Source organism: Talpa europaea (assembly GCF_964194135.1).
Source record: "Talpa europaea genome assembly, chromosome: 9".
NCBI lineage: Eukaryota > Metazoa > Chordata > Mammalia > Eulipotyphla > Talpidae > Talpa > Talpa europaea.
Window position 1 is genome coordinate 26,511,814 of NC_140076.1, and position 19,129 is coordinate 26,530,942.

Below are 19,129 nucleotides of genomic sequence, written 5' to 3' on the forward strand. Positions count from 1 at the left end.
ATGCCAGGCTCTTCGCCAAACACATACTGTTAAATAAATGAATAAAGGGGAGGAAACAATAGCCCCCGTCAGAGGTGTCTGTGTGGTGGTTAAGAGAACGAGCTTTAAAGTTAAACAGACCTGAATACAAGTCTCGGTTCTGCCTTCAGAGTGATTTTGGACAATTCATTTAATCTATCTCAGATTTTGGACAATTCATTTAATCTATTCTCTTCTGTAAAGAAAGGACAAGGGCACCTAATAGACGCTTTGTGTGATGACACGAGACAATGCTGGCAAACAGCAAGTGCTGGGTACTGGCAACTGGCAGAACGATAGTAGGGCAGGGAACCGGGGAGGAAAAGGCACCCACTCTTACCCAGGAGGAATGAGCCAAGATGACTTGATGGGGTTCACATCTTGTCTAGCTACAGCAGAAGTGCAGCATGGTTGTTTATGTATACAAGCAACCCAATAGAAGCACAAAATTCTGGGGCTGGGATGACTGCATAGGAACCCAAATGTTCTCAAGGATTACAGCCCTCTGGGGTCACCTTTTCCATTATACCCAATTAGAATAGCTCAGTCCACATTCCACATCCTCTGGGAAGTCCATGCCCCTCCTGTTCTCACTAGGACTCCCCAAGGGGCTATGTCCCCACGGTCACTGCTCAGTCTGAATTCCTGCTTTCTCTAAATTCTTGGTTATATTTTACCCACTTTCTGGGGTAGCCATGTTGCCTTTCTTCCTAAAATGCCATGACTGTAAGGTTTTGTGTATAGAACACTTTTGCTGAATGTTTGGGGAGGCTATAGGGAAGTTTAAGCATTCACAGAGTAGGGAAAACACTTTAAGTATTAGGCATCGCTGTTTTGAAATCATCCTCTAGCAGTCTTTCCCCTGCACCTTCCCCTTGGGTAAGTTTTCTTTGCTTAGGTTGCTTTCTTTGCTTAGGTCTTTCACTTACTAGCCCTCCTTTTCCTCTGGAGTTCCCACAGTCCATTCTAAAATTATCATCAATTTCTTAATCAACATATTTAGTTCTCTGACTCCTTCTATCAAGGCCACAACCAAAGGCTCAACTGGTTGTTTGTAATCACAAAAGAGCTATGAGGCCTCTGAAAGGGATGTGAAATTGCATTTCCCCAATTTCATATAGTTAGGGCTTAAGAAAAGACTCCCAAGAAGTCATGACTTAGGAAAGGTTTGAAACATAAAGTGAGTTCCAGCAAGTTTCTGTGACTGGGGAAGCAAGGAAACAAGGCCCCGTGGCAGGAAAAGGTTTGGGAAATAATGAAGGGAAAATCCTGAGGTAGAGATGGCGGGAATAGGAAAACGCAAGTTCTGAAGGCCAGGGTGACAGCGTCTGGGGCTGAGTCTTGATCCAAGGATCTTGTGGAGTGATGGAAGGATTTTAAGCAGGGCAAGAATAAAAGTCAATCTAAACTTCAGAAAAAAGCATTGTCAGCTATAGGAATGGCAAACTTAAAACATCGACAAAGGTGTAGGGGAAATACAATGCTCTACATGCTGCTAGCGATCTAAAAGGAACCACCATTTTAGAGAGACATTTGGCAATGTTGGAAAAGAGGTGGGGAGACAGAGAACTCAAGTGCCTAAAGCTGCCTATCCTGGGATATGATTGGAAAAAATTTGGGGAGATGGAGGGCTAGAGCATAAGGATGGGCTCAAAAGAGCCAACTCTCTGCACAGATCACTGTTTTGTGAAATCATCTTAGTCACTTGAAACTTTACACCACAAGGAATTTACACCAAGGCCATGGAATTTACACCACAAAAAGCAGCAAATCCTAGAAAACAGGGCTCCCTCACCCAGAGAACAATTTGTCAGCACACTGCTGCCTGAGCCAATCCTCTTCCAGGAACTCGTTGAGTTCTTCGAGCAACAGCTGCACGGTAGGGCTTCAACTTATGTCCCAACAGAAACACCTAAATTTGCTGATCTGTATTTGACTACAAAGAGCTTACTGGATTGGCCAAAGAGTAGGAAGACCTAAGTGGTCTCCTTTTTCCTAGCTCCATTGCAGCTTCTGCTTGATATTCTGAAGTAGTAAAAGATGGGGGGTACGGTACCTCTTTCCAAGTGTATGGAAGCAAAGAGAAATAGAAAAATGACAAGAACAGGAAGCTGGACCCCCTTCCACTCAGGAGCAGAAAGCCCCAGTCAACCCTATCACAGTCATAGAGAAGTCCCCTATCTTGTGGACTTTTAACCACAGTTACACTGCCTCCTGCTAAAATGCACAAAGCCTTGGTCAGATTTGATGCAGGAGCGAAGGGAGAATGAAGATTTGAGGACAACTTTCAGGTTTCTGGCTTAGATGCCTAGGCAGCCTATGGTGGGAGGCAGAATATATCAAGAGAAGCTCCAAGAGGGTACATGGGACTTAGTGGTAGTTCCATTTGGAACTTGGTGAGCTTTGCAGTGCCTGTGGAACAACAAATGGAGACGTCTAAAAAGTAACTGAGAATTTGAAGGTCAAGAGAGTGATAAAGTCTGGGAATTGCTCATTTATAAGTGGTACTGAAGCCATTAGGTCAATATAAAGGGTGGAACAAGGACCCCTGGGAGTTGCAACACTTAAGGGAGAGAGCAAAGAAAGAAACTGGGTGGGAATGTTCCAGGAGATAGGGAAAAACCAGAAGACCATGACACACTGTGGAATCCAAGGAAGGAAAAGAATATATCTTAGACACAGGTTGAACCTGATAAGGATTAAGATAAGAGACAAGTTGAGGTTATAGCAAAAAAAGATAGTGTAGGAGATAAGATTTAAAGAGGCAGGGACCAGATCTGGCAGAAACTTGCATGCCATTAGAAGGAATATGGATTTTATTCTAAGTGTAATAGGAGATCATCAGAGGTTTTTAAGCAGGGGAGTGAAAAAAAAAATCCAATTTGCATTTTAAACACCTCACCCATTACATAGAAGATGGCCTGAAGGAGTAAAGTGAGAGATTTAGGAAGATGCTGCTATAACCCAAGCTTGGGCTAGGATGCTAGGAGTGGACGTAGTAAAAAGTGAAGTGATTCAGAGCATATTTTGAAAGAATATCTGGAAAGACTTGCTAGTGAATTGAATGTAGGCTAAGAATAAGAGAGGATCAAGGAATACTGACAGTTTGGGTTTGGTCAACCGAGTAGATGGTGGTGCCATTTACAGAGGTGGGCAAGACAAAAGGTTTAGGGATACAACCAGAGTTGAGAGTTTTATTTTGACCATCTTAAGCATAAGATACCCACTAGACATGCAAGTGGAGATGCCAAGTAGGTAGCTGGAAATCCAAATCTGGAGCTTGGGGCTAAGTCACAGCTGCAGATATCTGTTTTGAAGTCATCAACACAATAGAGCACATTGAAGTCACAGGAACATTAAAGGTGTATTTTCTGTCTCACTTGACCTGACAGGAGGCTGAGTGACCCTTGATCGGGGGCCAGCAAAGGCATCCAAATTCATTACCATTGGACAGAAGAAGTTGATCCTTGATCCTTGTCACCTGAGAAATGGACAGGAATCAGGATGACTTGCAGAGACATGGTGCCAGAGAAGCTGAGACTCCATGGGAGGCATGAAGGATTCCATCTATCTCTTCCTCTCACCCACACTCCCATAATTCTTCAATAACATGAATTCCCAAGGAAGAGACAAAGGTGATGCTAAGAACACTTCATCTGTAGAGTCAACAATGGGAGCCCCAGCTGGAATGGGAGGGGCTAAACATGGGAGTTAACCTGATCTGCACTCCCCCCTCTTCCCCTCCCTGTCCCCAAGGCCCTGCAAGAGTCAAAACTCCAGAGGGCTGGCATAAGACACCCACATTACAGCTCAGGAGACCAGGGCTTCAGAAAAGTGGGGTCACGCCCACTATTTGCTACAATGTGAAGGAGCTGAGCTTGAGCTGAAGAATTGAGACCACCCATCCCTTGGCTCTGAGCCAGCCACATAAAAGCATGGAAAGCCGGTGCTTCTCAAACCTTAATGTGTATTCAAATCATCTGGGGATTTTGGTAGAGAGCCGGTTCTCTTTGAGTAGCTCTGGGGCAAGGCCAGATTCTGCATTTCTAAGGAGTTCCTAGGTAATATTGCTGTTGGTCTACAGACCATGCTTAAAGTAGCAGAAGACTAGAGGTAGCTGGGGAAGTCGCCTGCAACAGAGAGGGCATGTTCAGTTGCAGGAAGGATGTGTTTATTTGTGCCTTGAGTCCTAGGACCTGTCAAAGTAGAAATAGTCGCCATGTTGTCATGGCTGGGAGGTGACAGTCGTGCCCCGGCAGAGAGCACCTCTATTAGCATGGTGCCATTGTTTCACACTTGGTTCTGAAGCTTGACCTCCTGAGCTTTACCCCAAAGTAGGTATTGCAATCTTGGGCAAATTTCTCTGCATCTTGGTTTCGTCATCTTTATAATAAAAACAAGACCATTGTGAGGACTAGCTGAGACAACAGATGTGAAGTTCTTAACAAATGGCAGCACATGGTAAGGGCTCAGTAAATGCTGCTGTTCTTGTTGCTAATTCGCCCATCTATAATAGTTAACATAGACACACACAGAGCCTTGGTCAAAAAAATCGAAACCCCATCTCCCTCCCTCCAAAAGGCCTGTCATCTCAATTTCCTCCTACCCTCCTGCCCAGTCCCACTCCCCTTCCCCTGGCCCCTGGCCCCAGTGTGGTCTGGACGGGCCCCGCAGGGGCAGGCACAAGGACAGGACGTGGGGCTGTATCTGACAGGAACCTGAGGGGTTGGCCCGGGAGGGGATTGGGGCCCGGCTTCCTGAAGGGAGGATGGGCCAAGGCAGGCACACAGTGCCGGAGAAGATGCCCTCCTGGGCCCTCTTGGTGGTCACCTCCTGCCTCCTCCTGGTCACCTCCTGCCTCCTCCTGGCCCCCCCAAACCTGGCACAAGTCACCAGCCAAGGTGAGGTGTATGGAGGGTGGAGATCACCTAGACCCAGAAAATGGGAGCCCTGGGAGGGGTGCAAGGTAGGCAGCTCCCACTGGTCCCCTACACTTGCCCATAAACAAGCCTGGGAGGACCCACACCTCCACTCACCAGTTGTTCCTCAGATGCCTCCTTGCTGGCCTTGGACTCAGAGCCCCTCAACTGTTTCTCTCGAACATTCGAGGACCTCACTTGCTTCTGGGAGGAGGAAGAGGCAGCACCCAATGGAACATACCAGCTGCTGTATGCCTACCCAGGGTATGTGCTGGACTGCACCCCACTCCCCTGCATCCGTCCTTTACTCGCTGCAGTTGCCTGCCCTCTGCTCGCCTCCCTCAGGCCCCGTCCGAGGACTACTCAACTACATGTCCTCAGTGACCATTTCACAAACAGATGTGCTTTGGGCATAGGTAGGCCCAGCCCAAACCCTTCTTATGTCCTAATCCCACCTATCCCAGGTACTGAGAAGGAAAAGTGTGGACATAGAAGATGTGCTTGGGCCCAGCCTGGGCATGCTGGCCATGTAGGTGGATGGACATCTCCTGTGTCCACAGGGAGAAGCCCCGTGCTTGTCCCCTGAGCTCCCAGAGTGTGCTCCCCTCTGGAATCCGATACACGTGCCAGCTTCTGGCCCAGGATGAAGTACGTCTTTTCTTTCCATTGCACCTCTGGGTGAAGAATGTGTTTTTGAACCAGACTCTGACCCAGCGGGTGCTGTTTGTGGACAGTGTGGGTAAGAGCCCTTCTCCTGTTGCCCTGGTCTATCTGCTCCCCCAGGTCAGTTCCTAGAATCACCCTGGTCTGTGCTCTTTCTGGACCCCATGCACGGCATCCTCCGCCAGACCCCAATAGTGCCTCAAGACCCCTTGACCATTCCCTGCAGCCTTGCCATCAGAGTTAGATTTCATTTCACACCAGAGACACTCCGTTCCTCCCATCATTAGTCTGTTCATTCGCTCACCTGTTCAATAGTTACACGTCACCTAGTGGGGCACCAGGCACTGTGCTGGGTGACAAGGAAACTGATACAAAAAGTGCTCCCTGCTCTTGAGGAGCACTTGGTCTAACAAGCCTGCAGTGAGGTCACAAGATAAGGAGCCTCCCTGTCCTGCCCCACCCTGCAAGAGCATCATGGTCTTTCAGAACCCAGAAGCCGCCCCAAGACAGCCTCCAGGACCCCTCTCTACAGTCCATGCCCTGCAGTACCCGGAGTTCTCATGTGCCCTGTTCCACCCCCAGGCCTGCCAGCTCCCCCCAATATCATCAAGGCCATGGGTGGGAGCCAGCCAGGGGAACTTCAGCTCGGCTGGGAGGCCCCAGCACCTGAAATCAGTGATTTCTTGAGGCACGAACTGCGCTACAGCCCCAAGGATCCCGGGAACTCCACGAGTCCCACAGTCATGCAGCTGCTGTCCACAGAAACCTGCTGCCCGGCTCCACGGAGACCAAACCCGGCCCTGGCCCTGAACCAGCCTCCCTGTGCTCCGCACCTGATGCCCCAACAGGAAGGACTGGAGCTGACCTCCCCAACTAGAGAAGTATTCTGGCCTTCTTCCACTCATCCTCCTACATCCTACCCCCAATTTTGCCCCAAGAAAGAACAGGGATATTTTGGAGATTTCTGATGGGTTGGGTTTGGGACGTTAGTGTAAGCTCTGATTGGCCCTCAAGAGTCAGTCATGTCTATTGATGGAGTTCCCATTTGGAGTCATTCATATCAATGAAGTGTTTCAGGCTTTGAAATTAATGGAAATTTCCCTAAAAAGCTCTGACCACCAGTGAAACCTAACCTGGTCCCCAGTTTGTGTGAACATCTGTGCAGTGAGGAGCTGAGCACTCTCCACAGGCATGCCATGGGGCTTCAAATCAAAGAGATGGAGGCCATTGGCTGAGAGGCAGAGCTAGATTCTGAGGCTGGGATTCTTCTCCCGAGGCTCCATCTCTGACAATGAAGGGTGGAAGCTGCCTCATCTCGGGGCTCCAGCCTGGTAACTCCTACCGGCTCCAGCTGCGCAGCCAACCTGATGGGGTCTCCCTTCGTGGCTCCTGGGGATCCTGGTCCCTCCCTGTGACCGTGGACCTGCCTAGGGATGCAGGTGAGTCAACAGTGGAATGGGGGGATGGGAAGAGAAAGAAATAATCTCTTCTAGGGAGGTTTGGGCTGCATATGGAAGCTTCTTCCTTATCATCTCAAACTTGCCGCTAAACAAAGTGACCTATGTTCAGGGAGCAAAGAAGGGGAGTAAATGTTCCAAGTCGTGTGTAAAGACCTTGTGGGGCCTCCCCAGTGGCACAGCGGTTGAGCGCTGGGTTGCGAAGCTGCCCGCAGCCTCTGCAACACTGGTTCGATTCCCGGCTGCTCCCCGGCCACCAGAGGAGGGTCCCACATGACGCGCAGACCTCTCCTGCCGCCCGCTGCTCCCCTCAGCAGTGTACTTTGGTCCTTCTGCCTGCTCTGCTCCCCACTCTGGCTCTGGTGAATTCTCTCACTCTCCTGCGCTTCTGACTATACCCAGTGCTGTATTAAAAAAAAAAAAAAAAAAAAACAGTCATTGAAAAAAAAAAGACCTTGTTGATACCCTGTAGAGTAACAAGCGTGGGTCCTGATAAGAATTCCTTCTTTGACCTCAGTGGAAATTGGACTCCAATGCTTTACGTTGGACCTGAAGAATGTTACCTGTCAGTGGCAGCAACAGGACCATGCTGGCTCCCAAGGCTTCTTCTATCACAGCAGGGCACAGTGCTGCCCCACCAACTGGTGAGTTAAACTGATGACTATGCTTGATACTACTGGAGAGAGAATTTTACAGGGAAAAAATGTTTTGTGCGAAACTAAATGACCTCCATGGTCTCATCCTCCAATGAGTATTTTCTCTTCTCTACCTCCCTATTTCTACTGGGAAGGCCTTGGCTTAGTTCAGCCTTAATCATATTACCTGGACTAGTGCAACAGCCCACAGTCTCATTCCCCTCTAATTTGTCCCTGACAAGTTTGTCCCCTCTAATTTGCTGCTGACAGAGTGACCTTTGTTAAACTCAATCTTTGTGTGAACTTCCCCAACTCAAACATTTACTGCAACTTTCCACTATCCATCAAATCCAATCAAAATTTTGTCTGGACTTCTAGAATTGCCACTAAACACCTCGTTGGTCTGTCACCCCTATATCCTACCTATAGCCAAGTCTTCTTGCTGTTATCTATTAAATATTTCTGGAATCTTTCCACTTTTGTTTGTCAAGCCCATAACCCTAGTACAAGACATCATCATCTCTTACTTGGGCTAGTGAGAAGACTTACTAACACTTGAATCTTCCAGATCATTCTCCACCATAGGCACTGGAGTGATCTTTTAAAATCTTTTAAGGGCCTCCCTGGTGGTGCAGGCAGTTGGGCGCCGCACTGTGAAGCTGTCCGCAGCCTCTGCAATGCGGGTTTGATCCTGGCCGGCTAGGGAGAAACCCACATGGCGCGCCAGACCTTGCCTGTCTTGCTCCCCTCAGCAGTGTATTTCGTCAGTCTGCCTGTTCTGTTCCCTGCTCTGTCTCTGGTGAATCCTCTCACCCTCCCGCACATCTGGCCTGTACCCCGGTTCTTATATAAATAAATAAAATCTTTTTAAAAAATTAAATAAATTTAAAAAAAAGAAAGAAAAGAACTCTATCATGGCCTTATAAAGTTCAAAAGCCTCAGTGCATGCCTACGCCTTTAGCTTCATCTTATACTATATGCCTTTTGCTCTCAATGTCCCAGGACTGGCCTCCTTGTTTTCCTCCATATTCCCTCCTGCCTCTGGGTCTTTGCACGTACTGTTTATTCAGCACACCTGTCTTTACTTAACTTTTATTTAACCTTCAGGTTTCAACTCAAATGGCACTTCCTCAGGGAAACCTCCCCTCACCCTCATTGGATCCAACAGCACTACTACACAGCTTTGCTGTACCGTGTACCTCTCCCTTAGTGATTATGACCATAGTTATGATTTTACACTTATACTTTATATGATCACTTCATTGGTAATAAAGTTCTTGGAACTCCAGTTGAGAGAGGCTGATCTTGACTATTTGTGATCCACGAGGGAAAATCAGTGTCTGTTTTCACTCACCAATGTATTCTCACCTACCGCCATGCATGGAACATAATAGGTGCTCAGTTAAAAGAAAACAAAACTGGGGTCTCTCCGGTGGCGCAGCGGTTGAGCACTGGGCTGCGAAGCTGCCCGCAGCCTCTGCAGCGCCGGTTCGATCCCCGGCACCGGGTGAGGGTCCCACATGGCGCGCAGACCTCTCCTGCCGCCTGCTGCTCCCCTCAGCAGTGTACTTCGGTCCTTCTGCCTGCTCTGCTCCCTGTTCTGGCTCTGGTGAATTCTCTCACCCTCCTGCGCTTCTGACTGTACCCCGTGCTTGTATAAATAAATAAATAAATAAATCTTTAAAAAAAAAAAAGAAAACAAAACTGGTAAAAAAAGAAAACAAAATAATAGAAAACCGCTATTAACTGTTTTAATGCATCCCTCCAGTTGTTCTATGCATTTACATATCTATACATGATATTTAATGTTTAACATAAATTAGATCACATATATTTGATTTGTTAACTTTTTTACTTAAAAATATGCTTAGAGGTCATTACAAAAAGACATAAATTATTCTTTTTAATAACTGCATAGATTTCCATAGTATAGGGGTGGCATATAGATTAAAGAGTGGCAAAACTGAAGTCACCATGTCCTCTACCAAAATCTGTTCCTCTTGTTGTCCTCCATCCTACTGTCAATTCAGTTTTCCAAAACATATAAATCACCCTGGACTTGTGCCGTTCCTATACCCTTACGGTCCAATCAGAACTATTCCTATCATTTGCCCCTCTTTAGTAGCTCTTGAATCTATCTATCCCCAATAGTGCAACCCTGTGTTCAGCTCCTCATCCTTTGCACACGGAAAACCATAACAGTGTCCTAAGGATCTCCCTGTTTCTAGTTCTCCCTCACAGATTCTTTCTACAAAAGCCTTACAGCTATGTTCCTTAAGTACAAAGCTAATTATGACAATCCCCTGTTTAATAGCATCAAATGTCTCCATAATTACTACAAAGCTAAGTTCAAGCTTTTTAGAAGGGCCACAAGGCCATCCATGCTCTGCCCACTCACACTTACAATTCCATCAGGCCCTTTACGCTGGAAGCATTCTGTGCCACTCAGAATTTCCCCCAAAGCACCATATCTCTTATCTGTGCACAAGCATGTGCCTGGGGTGCCTGCTTGTCCCCTTTGCCTGTCCTATTTATAGCCCAAAACTCAGTCTAAGCCTTGACCACGGAGTGTTCCCTAACCTTCCCCGTCTGGGTTAGATGATCCTCCTTGATACTCCCTACCTGCCTGTGCACATCACAGAAAGTACCATGTTTGTTTTTCTCTCTTTTCCACTGAAATGAGAGCTCCTCGAAGATTATTTTTCTATGTACTTACAGAGCCTAGCACAGTGAATGGCACATAGTATCAATTATTTGTTGAATAAATGAATAAATGCATAAATACAAAAAAAGGATTAACAATTTTAGTAACAGCAAGTCGCTTAGGAGTTATAATCAGAAAGGAGACCGGATACATTTGTTCAATTAAATAATTGAGGTTGGGGCCTCCCCAGTGGCACAGCGGCTAAGCGCTGGACTGCAAAGCTGCCCGCAGCCTCTGCAGTGCTGGTTCCATCCCTGGCCGCTGGCGAGGGTCTCACATGGCGCGCAGACCTCTCCTGCCGCGCCCGCTGCTCCCCTCAGCAGTGTGCTTCCTCAGTCTGCCTGTTCTGCTCCCCGCTCTGGCTCTGGTGAATTCTCTTACCCTCCCACGCTTCTGACTGTACCCTGTGCTTGTATAAATAAATAAATAAATAAACAAACAAACAAATAAATAAATAAATAAATAAATCTTAAAAAAAATAATAATTGAGGGTGACTATACATCAGGCACTGGGGGTAGAGTGACAAAACAGAAAAGTTTCCAGTATTTGGGGGGCTCACATTTTAGTGAGGGAGAAGAGAGTCAAGCAAGTAAAGAAACAAGGAGGGAGTCTCCCTGGTGGCCTAGGGGTTAAGTCTCGGCGCTATCACCACTATGGCATGAGTTCTATCCCCGGCCAGGGAGCTAAAGCACATATGGTGCAGCAGACCTCTCCTGTCTCAACCGCTGCTCTCCTTAACAGTATATTTCAGTAGATCTACCTATTCTGCTCCCCATTCTGTCTCTGGTGAATCCTCTCACCCTCCGCACCTCTGGCCTACCCCCTGGATTCTTCTACACACAAAAATATAAAATTTTTTTAAAAAGAAATAAAGGAATTAGGTTATATGACAGAGATTAAGTGGAAGACTGGGGAGAAGGGATGCTAATGTACACTGTACAGGAAGGGAAAGCCTCACCAAGGAGGTGACAGGTAAGCTGAGACCAAAGTGAGTGACAAGGGGGAGTGAGAAACGTGAAGATCTAGAGTGAGAGCAATCTAGGGCAAAGGTAAAGTGCAAAGAGTGTGCATTCAACATATTTGTATCACAGAAAGAAGGTAAAGAATAGTAAAATGGTACAAGAATCACAGGAGACAAGAACAATGCTGTAGGGCCTGAAATAGAGTTTGGATTTTATTCCCAGAGCAATGAGGAGTCACTGAAGGGTTTAAAGCAGAAGAATGACATGATACGATTTATACTTTTAAAAGATGTGTTTCTCTGTGAAATTATAAAGAATAGAAGCAGAATCACACATTAGAAATTTGCCTTAACCAGACAAAAACAGGACCTCCTTGGTGGCGCAAGGGGTTGAGATGCAACCTATGAGGCTGTCAGCAACCACTGCAGCATGAGTTCGATCCCCGGCCAGGGAGCTACCCACATGGCACAGCAGACCTCCCCTGACTCACCCGCTGCTCCTCTCAGCAGTGTATTTCAGTCAATCTGCCTGTTCTGTTTCCCGCTCCGTCTCTGGTGAATCCTCTCGCCCCCCGAAACCTCTGGCCTGTACCCTAGTTCTTGTATGCATAAATAAATAAATCTTTAAAAAAAAAAAAAGAATCCAGGCAAAAATAATGGTGGTTCAATTTAATGTGGCAATGATAAAGACCAAAATAAATGGACAGATTTTTCCTAGGTGCTGAACATTATCAGATCAATATTTTGGAAGCAAATTCTGGTAGCCATATGGAGAACAAATTGAAGGGAGTGGCAGGGGTGGAGGCAGAAAAAGCAAGTTAGGAAGCTGTTGTAATAATCTAATAGCAGCACAGCACACAGAGGTGACTAAGAGGCCTGTTGTAAGAGAACAGATTAAAAACCTAAGGATGGTTTCCTTCTGAAAAAGGACGGCTCTTTGATGTTTGAGACAATGCCAAGAAGTAGGTATTATTAAGCCATGTAACAAATGAAGAAACTGGAGCGGAAATCAATCAAGTTATTTGCCAAAAAACCAAGACCTTAACTCTATAGCCCATGTCATTTTCATATATCATGCTTTCATGTATCATTTCCTTAGGGGGAAGGGAGTGGACACCAAAGGAAACTTTGGAAAACAAAACATTATGGCATGAAGACAGACAAAGCCGGAAGGTCCACCCAAAGGGAGGAGCTAGATTATAATCCATGCAGGCTGTTGCCCCTGTGGGATAGGGAATGTAGGACTAGCCTCTGGGGCAAGTCTGATTCAATGACTTTATGGGATCGATTCTTAGGGACCCCATCTGGCAGAATTGTGAAGAGGAGGCGATAACAAATCCAGGATTACAGCCCTCCCAGTTCTCCCGCTGCCACTTCAAGTCACAAAATGACAGTGCTATTCACATCCTGGTGGAGGTGACCACACTGCAGGGTGCTGTTCACAGCTACCTGGGCTCCCCTTTCTGGATCCACCAGGCTGGTAAGAATTTTTTCCCTTCTCTGCTGACACAGTTTCTGCCCCTACCATATCTGACCCCATGCCTAGGATCCCCGAATCTGACACCCCTTACCTATAGCCCTGGTGACATGGTGCCCGGTACATAAAATAGCTTAAGCTATCGCCTATTGTTCCTGCAGTGCGTGTCCCCACTCCCAACCTGCACTGGAAGGAGGTTTCCAGTGGGCAGCTGGCTTTGGAGTGGCAGCACCCCTCATCCTGGGCACCCCAAGAGACCTGCTATCAGCTTCGCTACACAGGAGAAGGCCAACATGACTGGAAGGTACAAGTCAAGGAACAAATGTCCACAGACCTCACTATGCAGGGTATCCTGAGTTTCACCATGTCTGTTATTGGGAAGGAAGGTGTCCATGGATCCATGTCTGGGCTTGTCTAGGTTTATGTGATTCAACTGGTATTTTAATCCCTCTTTGGCATCTGACACTGTTGACTATTCCCACCAAAAATGTCCTCCACTCTGTCTTTGGGATATCAGCCTCTTGTGATTCTCATACTTTGACTGAAACCTCTACCCTTCTTTCCCACCTTGTTTTATTAGGTTATGCATCCCAGAGTCCAATCTCAGGCACGTTTCCCCTCAAGATACATACTTTCCTGAGTGAGCTCTTCAACAACTTGGTTTTAACAACTAAATACTGACAATCCCAAACTTACCACTCCAGTACCCAGAGAGAAAGGAATTTATATACAATAGGCAAACTATCTAAACTTCTGAAGCCTCAGTTTGCTTATTGGTGAAATGTAAATAAAGCTCTCTACCCTATGGAGTTATAGTAAACATTAAATATATAAATATTGAACGTACTGCCAGGCATCTAGAAGACACTCAATATATATGTTAATTGTTAGTTTCTTTCTCTATCTTTAGTCTCATTTAGCAACTGAACAGATAGCTCTACCTAAAAGTACCCCCCCACCATGTCAGACTCAACATATTCAAAACTGAATTCATCTTTCCCCCCAAATTTATTCCACTTTTATTGAATTACATAAATCACACAAATCCTGAATATACAACCATATAACAATTATCTATAATGGTTCAAGATATCGATTATTTCTAGTCCCCTGGAAGCTCTTCATGCCTCTTCTCCAAGGTAACCATATTCTGACAACACCACCACTAAATTTGGGCTGTTGCTGAACTTCATAGAGAGGAACCATACCAGTAGTTCCTCCTCAATCTTACATTTCCTCTGTTCCCTGTTTCTGACAACAGCACCACCACTTACTTACCCAGTTGCCTAAACCTGGAATCATCCTTGACTCTTCTTTTTCTCTTTCTCTTGCCTCTATTTATCAACAGATAAGTTCGGTTTATTGTACTAACAGCCCACAAATCCCTACTCCATTGCCTTTGCCTACCTTTTCAGCATTCAGCGTGCCCATCCACACAAAACCACCCTGTAAGCCCAACCAAGCAACTGTGTAGCGTGAAATGCTTTGTGCTTCCGTTGTGTCTTATTCGCAGTCATTGTAGCACTAATTACCTATCATACTTGTGTGGATGCTTTCCTCAGAGACATGTGAGGGACCATGTCTCTTTTCTACCAGTACTTGGCATATCACAAGCCATTTGTAAATATTTGCTAAATGATTAATAGTCTCCTTCCTCGTACACACGACACCTATCCCCTCTGCTTTGATCTGTCCTTGTGCTCCCAGCGCCTAGCATAAAGCTGGCATCCTCTGCTGAATGCATGTTGTTTGTGGCATGGTCTACGTGCCCCACCTGGAGTGCTGGTGCTCGCTCCTGTAGGCTCCATGTCTCCTGGCCAGCGTGTGCGCCCCAGGGTCTCTGTCGGAGTGGCGCGTGTGTCTGTGTCAGGAGTGGATCTCTGCAGATGAGGTCTGCGTGTCAGAGTGTGTCGGGCGCGTTTCTCTCGGGCAGGGTGAGGTGGTGGTCAGGGAGAGGCTGTCTGCGGGGTGTTCCTGGCGAGCTAGCGCCTGGGACGCGTGTTTGGTCCGTGGGGCTGGCGGCGGTGAGCGGGGGTGGAGAGTAGGGAGAGGCCAGGGCGGGGCGGAGGAATCACCGGGAATTCAAAGCAGTAGGATTTTAGTCAAACAGATGCTGGGCTCTCGAAGCCCGGGACGCAGGGCCACCGGATGCCAGAGCCTGCCCGACCACCGGCTCCCCGGTCCCCAGGTGCTGGAGCCGCCCCTCGGCGCCCAGGGCGAGAGCCTGGAGCTGCGCCCGCGCTCCCGCTACCACCTGCAGCTGCGCGCCAGGCTCCACGGCCCCACCTACCAAGGCCCCTGGAGCGCCTGGTCCGACCCAGTGAGGGTGGAGACCGCCTCCGAGACCGGTGAGGGCCCGGCCGGGGGCAAGGCGGTCTGCCGGGGAGCGGGTGGGAGGGTGCAGCGGGGGGCGGCGCTCCGACCGCACCGAGGGCGGCTGCGCAGACCTCCGCGGCGCCCCAGGGCGGCGAGGGCGGGGCCGGCGGGCTTGAGGGCCGGGCTCTGGCCTTGGTGGCGGGGATCTGACTTTTTTTTGCTTCGGTAGCCTGGATCTCCCTAGTGACCGCTCTGCTGCTGGTGCTGGGCCTCAGCGCGCTCCTGGGCCTGCTGCTACTGAGGTGGCAGTTTCCTGCGCACTACAGGTACCGTCCCGGTCAAGCGGGAGACGGGGTGGACCAGAGATCTCTAAACAAGTAACCCGGGGTCTCTGTGACACCTCCTCTCTGGACAACCCCAAGTCCACCAGCTGCTGCCTGCATGTTCTCCCAGGGTGTCGCACCACCTCCTTACGCTCTAACATCCCTCTGTTCTGGACACCTCAAACAGCCCCACCTTCTGGCTCCTCACCTCAGGGGTGGTTACTCTCCACCCCTCACCCAAGCCAGAACGGTTAGGCCCTCCACCCCCTTGGCCAGTCTGGTCTGATCTAGTCATTTCACCTCCTAAACCTTGCTCAAACAATGGTCCTCTTTCTCTAGCCCTCCAAACACTACCTGGCTCAAGAAAACAGCCTCTTCTCTCTCCAATCTAGCCTCACACAGCCACCAGAATAATCTTTCTAAAATGCACACATGAACTTATCATTTCCCTTCTTACATCTCATTAGAACCCCAAGACAGTCCAGATTCTAGAATGGCAAGTCAGACCTGGCCCCTGTCTGCTTTTACCGCAACACATCTGCCTTGCCAAACTGTTGGTGACTTCTTCCACAAGTCAGGCAGTTTTACTTCTCAGTGCCTTTGCACAATGTCCTTGCTGCCAAGAATATCCTCCCTGGGTGACTACTACCCATTTATTTTTAAATAACTAACTGTCTTCACCAACTGCTAGGAATGTTTCCTAACCCTCCCCTACTGGCTGCTCTCTTTATGCCCAGTACAGACTTCATAATACCAGTAACTCTTTACTGCATTTATTTCTATATATGTCTTCCCTATACCTTATTTGGTCACCTTTAAATCCTCAACACGGTGCCTGACAAACAGCAGGCCCTTAAATAAATGTGATTAATGAATAATACATATTTATATAGACTAGGCTGAGGAGAAATGTTTCCGGAAGTTACAAGGAGTAGGATCCACACCACCTCAGTCCTTCAATGGTAACATCTCTTGAGTCTCAAAGATTCAGCTCCCATCTCTCCTAGAACACATGCTTCTCTGAACTTTTAATCCACTCATCTGTATGAGCAGACTGGAATGTAGCCTCTTGTTGGTAACCAGACCCAGCAAAAAAGCTGGTGGGGTTGGGGGGAGGAGAGGTGGCTTATGCTGGAATGGGAGGTGGTGCTGCTGAACCAAGCATACTCAGCTCCTTTTCCCCCAATTTACCAAATGCATCATTCCTTCCTTCCTGGAGAAACGTGAGGTCATTGAAGAGACCCAAAATGTCATTTAACTAAAGTCTCTCTGTGTGGAAATATGAGTAAAGAATCGGAGGTTCCCCACCATGCCTTAATCCATAGGCTTTCCAGAGAGACCACTCTCCTCAGTAACAATATTAAGCCCCATTCATTCTCTTAAATCATTCATTCATTTAGCTAATTTCTTGAGCACCTACTATGGTGATACAGGAATGAGCAGAAACCTAAATGAAACATGGGAACAAATGAATATTCCAGGCTGGAAGAACAAAAAATACAAAGACCCCGAAGCAGGAATGTTTGAGGACAGCCCATTTTGAACCTCCCTATCACTGATTTCCCTCCTCCACCTAAGCTTTCCTTTTCACCCATGCTCTCCTACCTCGTTTTATTCCCTTGCCTCCACTCTTACTTCTCTATGACTGTTCCCCACCTTACCGCTCCTCATCCCCATCCCGGTGCTCTACTCCTCCCTCCTGGGTCACTCCCCTGACTGGGTCTTCTCTTCCTTCTCCCCAAGGAGCCTGAGGCATGCCCTGTGGCCTTCACTTCCAGACCTGCACCGGGTCCTCGGCCAGTACCTCAGGGATGCTGCAGCCCTTAGCTCGGTGAGTGCACTCTCCTCTCCACCATTCTTGCCTGGAGCTGCATCCTCACCACCTCAACACAACTTTTCTAAGATCTTCGCCCACCAGTATACCTTCCCAAGTCCTAACCCCAACCAGACTCTTCTTTCTACACAATCGAGGTCCCTCTCCCATAGGATCTGCTCTAACCCAGACCCCTCTCCCCCCAGCTCTCCCAACCCAAGGCTGCAGTCTCAGATGTCTATGAGGAAGTGGAACCCAGCCTCCTTGAAATTCTACCTAGGTCCAAAGAGAAGACCTCCTTGCCTCTGTGTTCCTCCCAGACCCAGAGGGACTACCGAGGAGTGCAGCCTTCTTGCCTGGGGACCATGTCCCTGACTGTGTGCCCACTCACGGCTGAGTCTGGATCCTACTGCACCACTCACATTGCCAACCATTCCTACTTACCATTAAGCTGTTGGCAGGCTCCTCACCCCCAGTACCCTGGACAGATCCAAACCCTCTAGTCCTCTCTTCCAAATCTCCCTACCCAGCCCACCCCCCAACACATGCATCTTAGACGTCATTTCCATTCCCTCACTTCTGTACTCTACTAATTGGGCTTCATAACACTGAGCTTTCAGTCCCGCTGCTGACAGCCATCCAAGTCCTTCTTTGCTTGGGCAAGGATCATTTGACTAAGCTCCTCTTTTACCTTCTTTCTCTCTCTTCTTTATTGCCAAACTCCTTCCAAAAAAAAAAGTCTCTACCTTCCCATTTCCCATTTGTTTTTCAAACTAATTAGTTCCCCTACTTTCATGTGGCTCATGGTAAGGTTCACCTCAAGCCTCCTAATTGCCTTACCCAGTAAGATCTTGTTAAACTGGATCTTGTTAACCCTCAATTTTTTTTTTATCTCTTGGTGGCATTTGTCATGGTGACTGTTCATTTCTCCTTTAAATTCTTTCCTACCTTGGTTTGTATGACATCACCACCTCTCCTGGTTCTGCTCCTACCTCTCTGAGTATGTGAGTTAAAAGTATAAACGTGGTGTCAGAACTGTGCTCAATTCTTGTTTTTCCCTCTTGCTCCATGAGCAACTTTGAACAAGTAACTTTGAGCCTTTGAGCCTTAATTTCCTTATGCATAAAGTGGGAGTAATAACAGAACACCATACAATTGTGAAAAGGATTAAGTGAGATAGTCTAAGTAAAGCACAGTGCCTAGGACATAGTGTTTAATGTATCTGAAGTACTGTTTCCTAATTTTATCCTAGCATCTGTCCACCCCATAATTATTGCATCCCTCCCTCAAGAGTTCTTTTTTGTTGTTTTTTTGGTTTTTGGTTTTTGTTTTGTTTTGCTTCTTACTGTTCATTTATGACAAATATTCCACACCCATGACTCTCCCTATCAGAAGTTCTCAGACACGTTGCTGCCCATCTGGCCAGAAAGAGAATGGCCAGAAGGAGAAAGGCTCAGCCTGCCAATGGCCTCACAGATAGTATAAGTTTTAAATTGGCCTTTGAACCTGGCCTTTGAACCTGCCAGTCACCTTGTCAACTTCTGCCATGTTCATCTCAATGGACACATGGTCCTTGGTACCATTGATGTAGTTTCTGGCAGAGCATTTCCCCTGCAGGTACAGGTCCATGAACTCACCAGTGTTCTGCATGGTGAGGGCATGCTTGGTGCCTCCATGTCCAGTGCAAGCACAAGCACTGAGGGGAGCGCTGCACCCCGGCAGCCATGCGAGAGCCCACTCGTAACAGTCTCCAATCCCATCCATTTGCATGGTCTTCACACTGTGCTGGCTACTCCAAAGTTCTTAGCTCCAACCCAGACCCCTCCTACAGGACCTGTAATG

The 19,129-nt window shown here is 47.6% G+C and overlaps 1 protein-coding gene across 1 annotated transcript; it reads left to right on the plus strand.

Annotated features, from left to right (window-relative positions):
• Positions 1 to 4,819: 4,819 nt before the first annotated feature.
• Positions 4,820 to 17,790, plus strand: MPL (MPL proto-oncogene, thrombopoietin receptor; the record flags this gene model as incomplete). Its single annotated transcript, XM_084242906.1, has 12 exons — positions 4,820 to 4,919; positions 5,069 to 5,201; positions 5,498 to 5,676; positions 6,183 to 6,481; positions 6,877 to 7,039; positions 7,575 to 7,701; positions 12,654 to 12,838; positions 12,997 to 13,139; positions 15,024 to 15,183; positions 15,381 to 15,477; positions 17,218 to 17,296; positions 17,494 to 17,790. The coding sequence occupies 12 exons, from the start codon at positions 4,820 to 4,822 to the stop codon at positions 17,788 to 17,790; spliced, it is 1,962 nt and encodes a 653-aa protein (XP_084099032.1).
• Between the last annotated feature and the right edge of the window lie 1,339 nt (positions 17,791 to 19,129).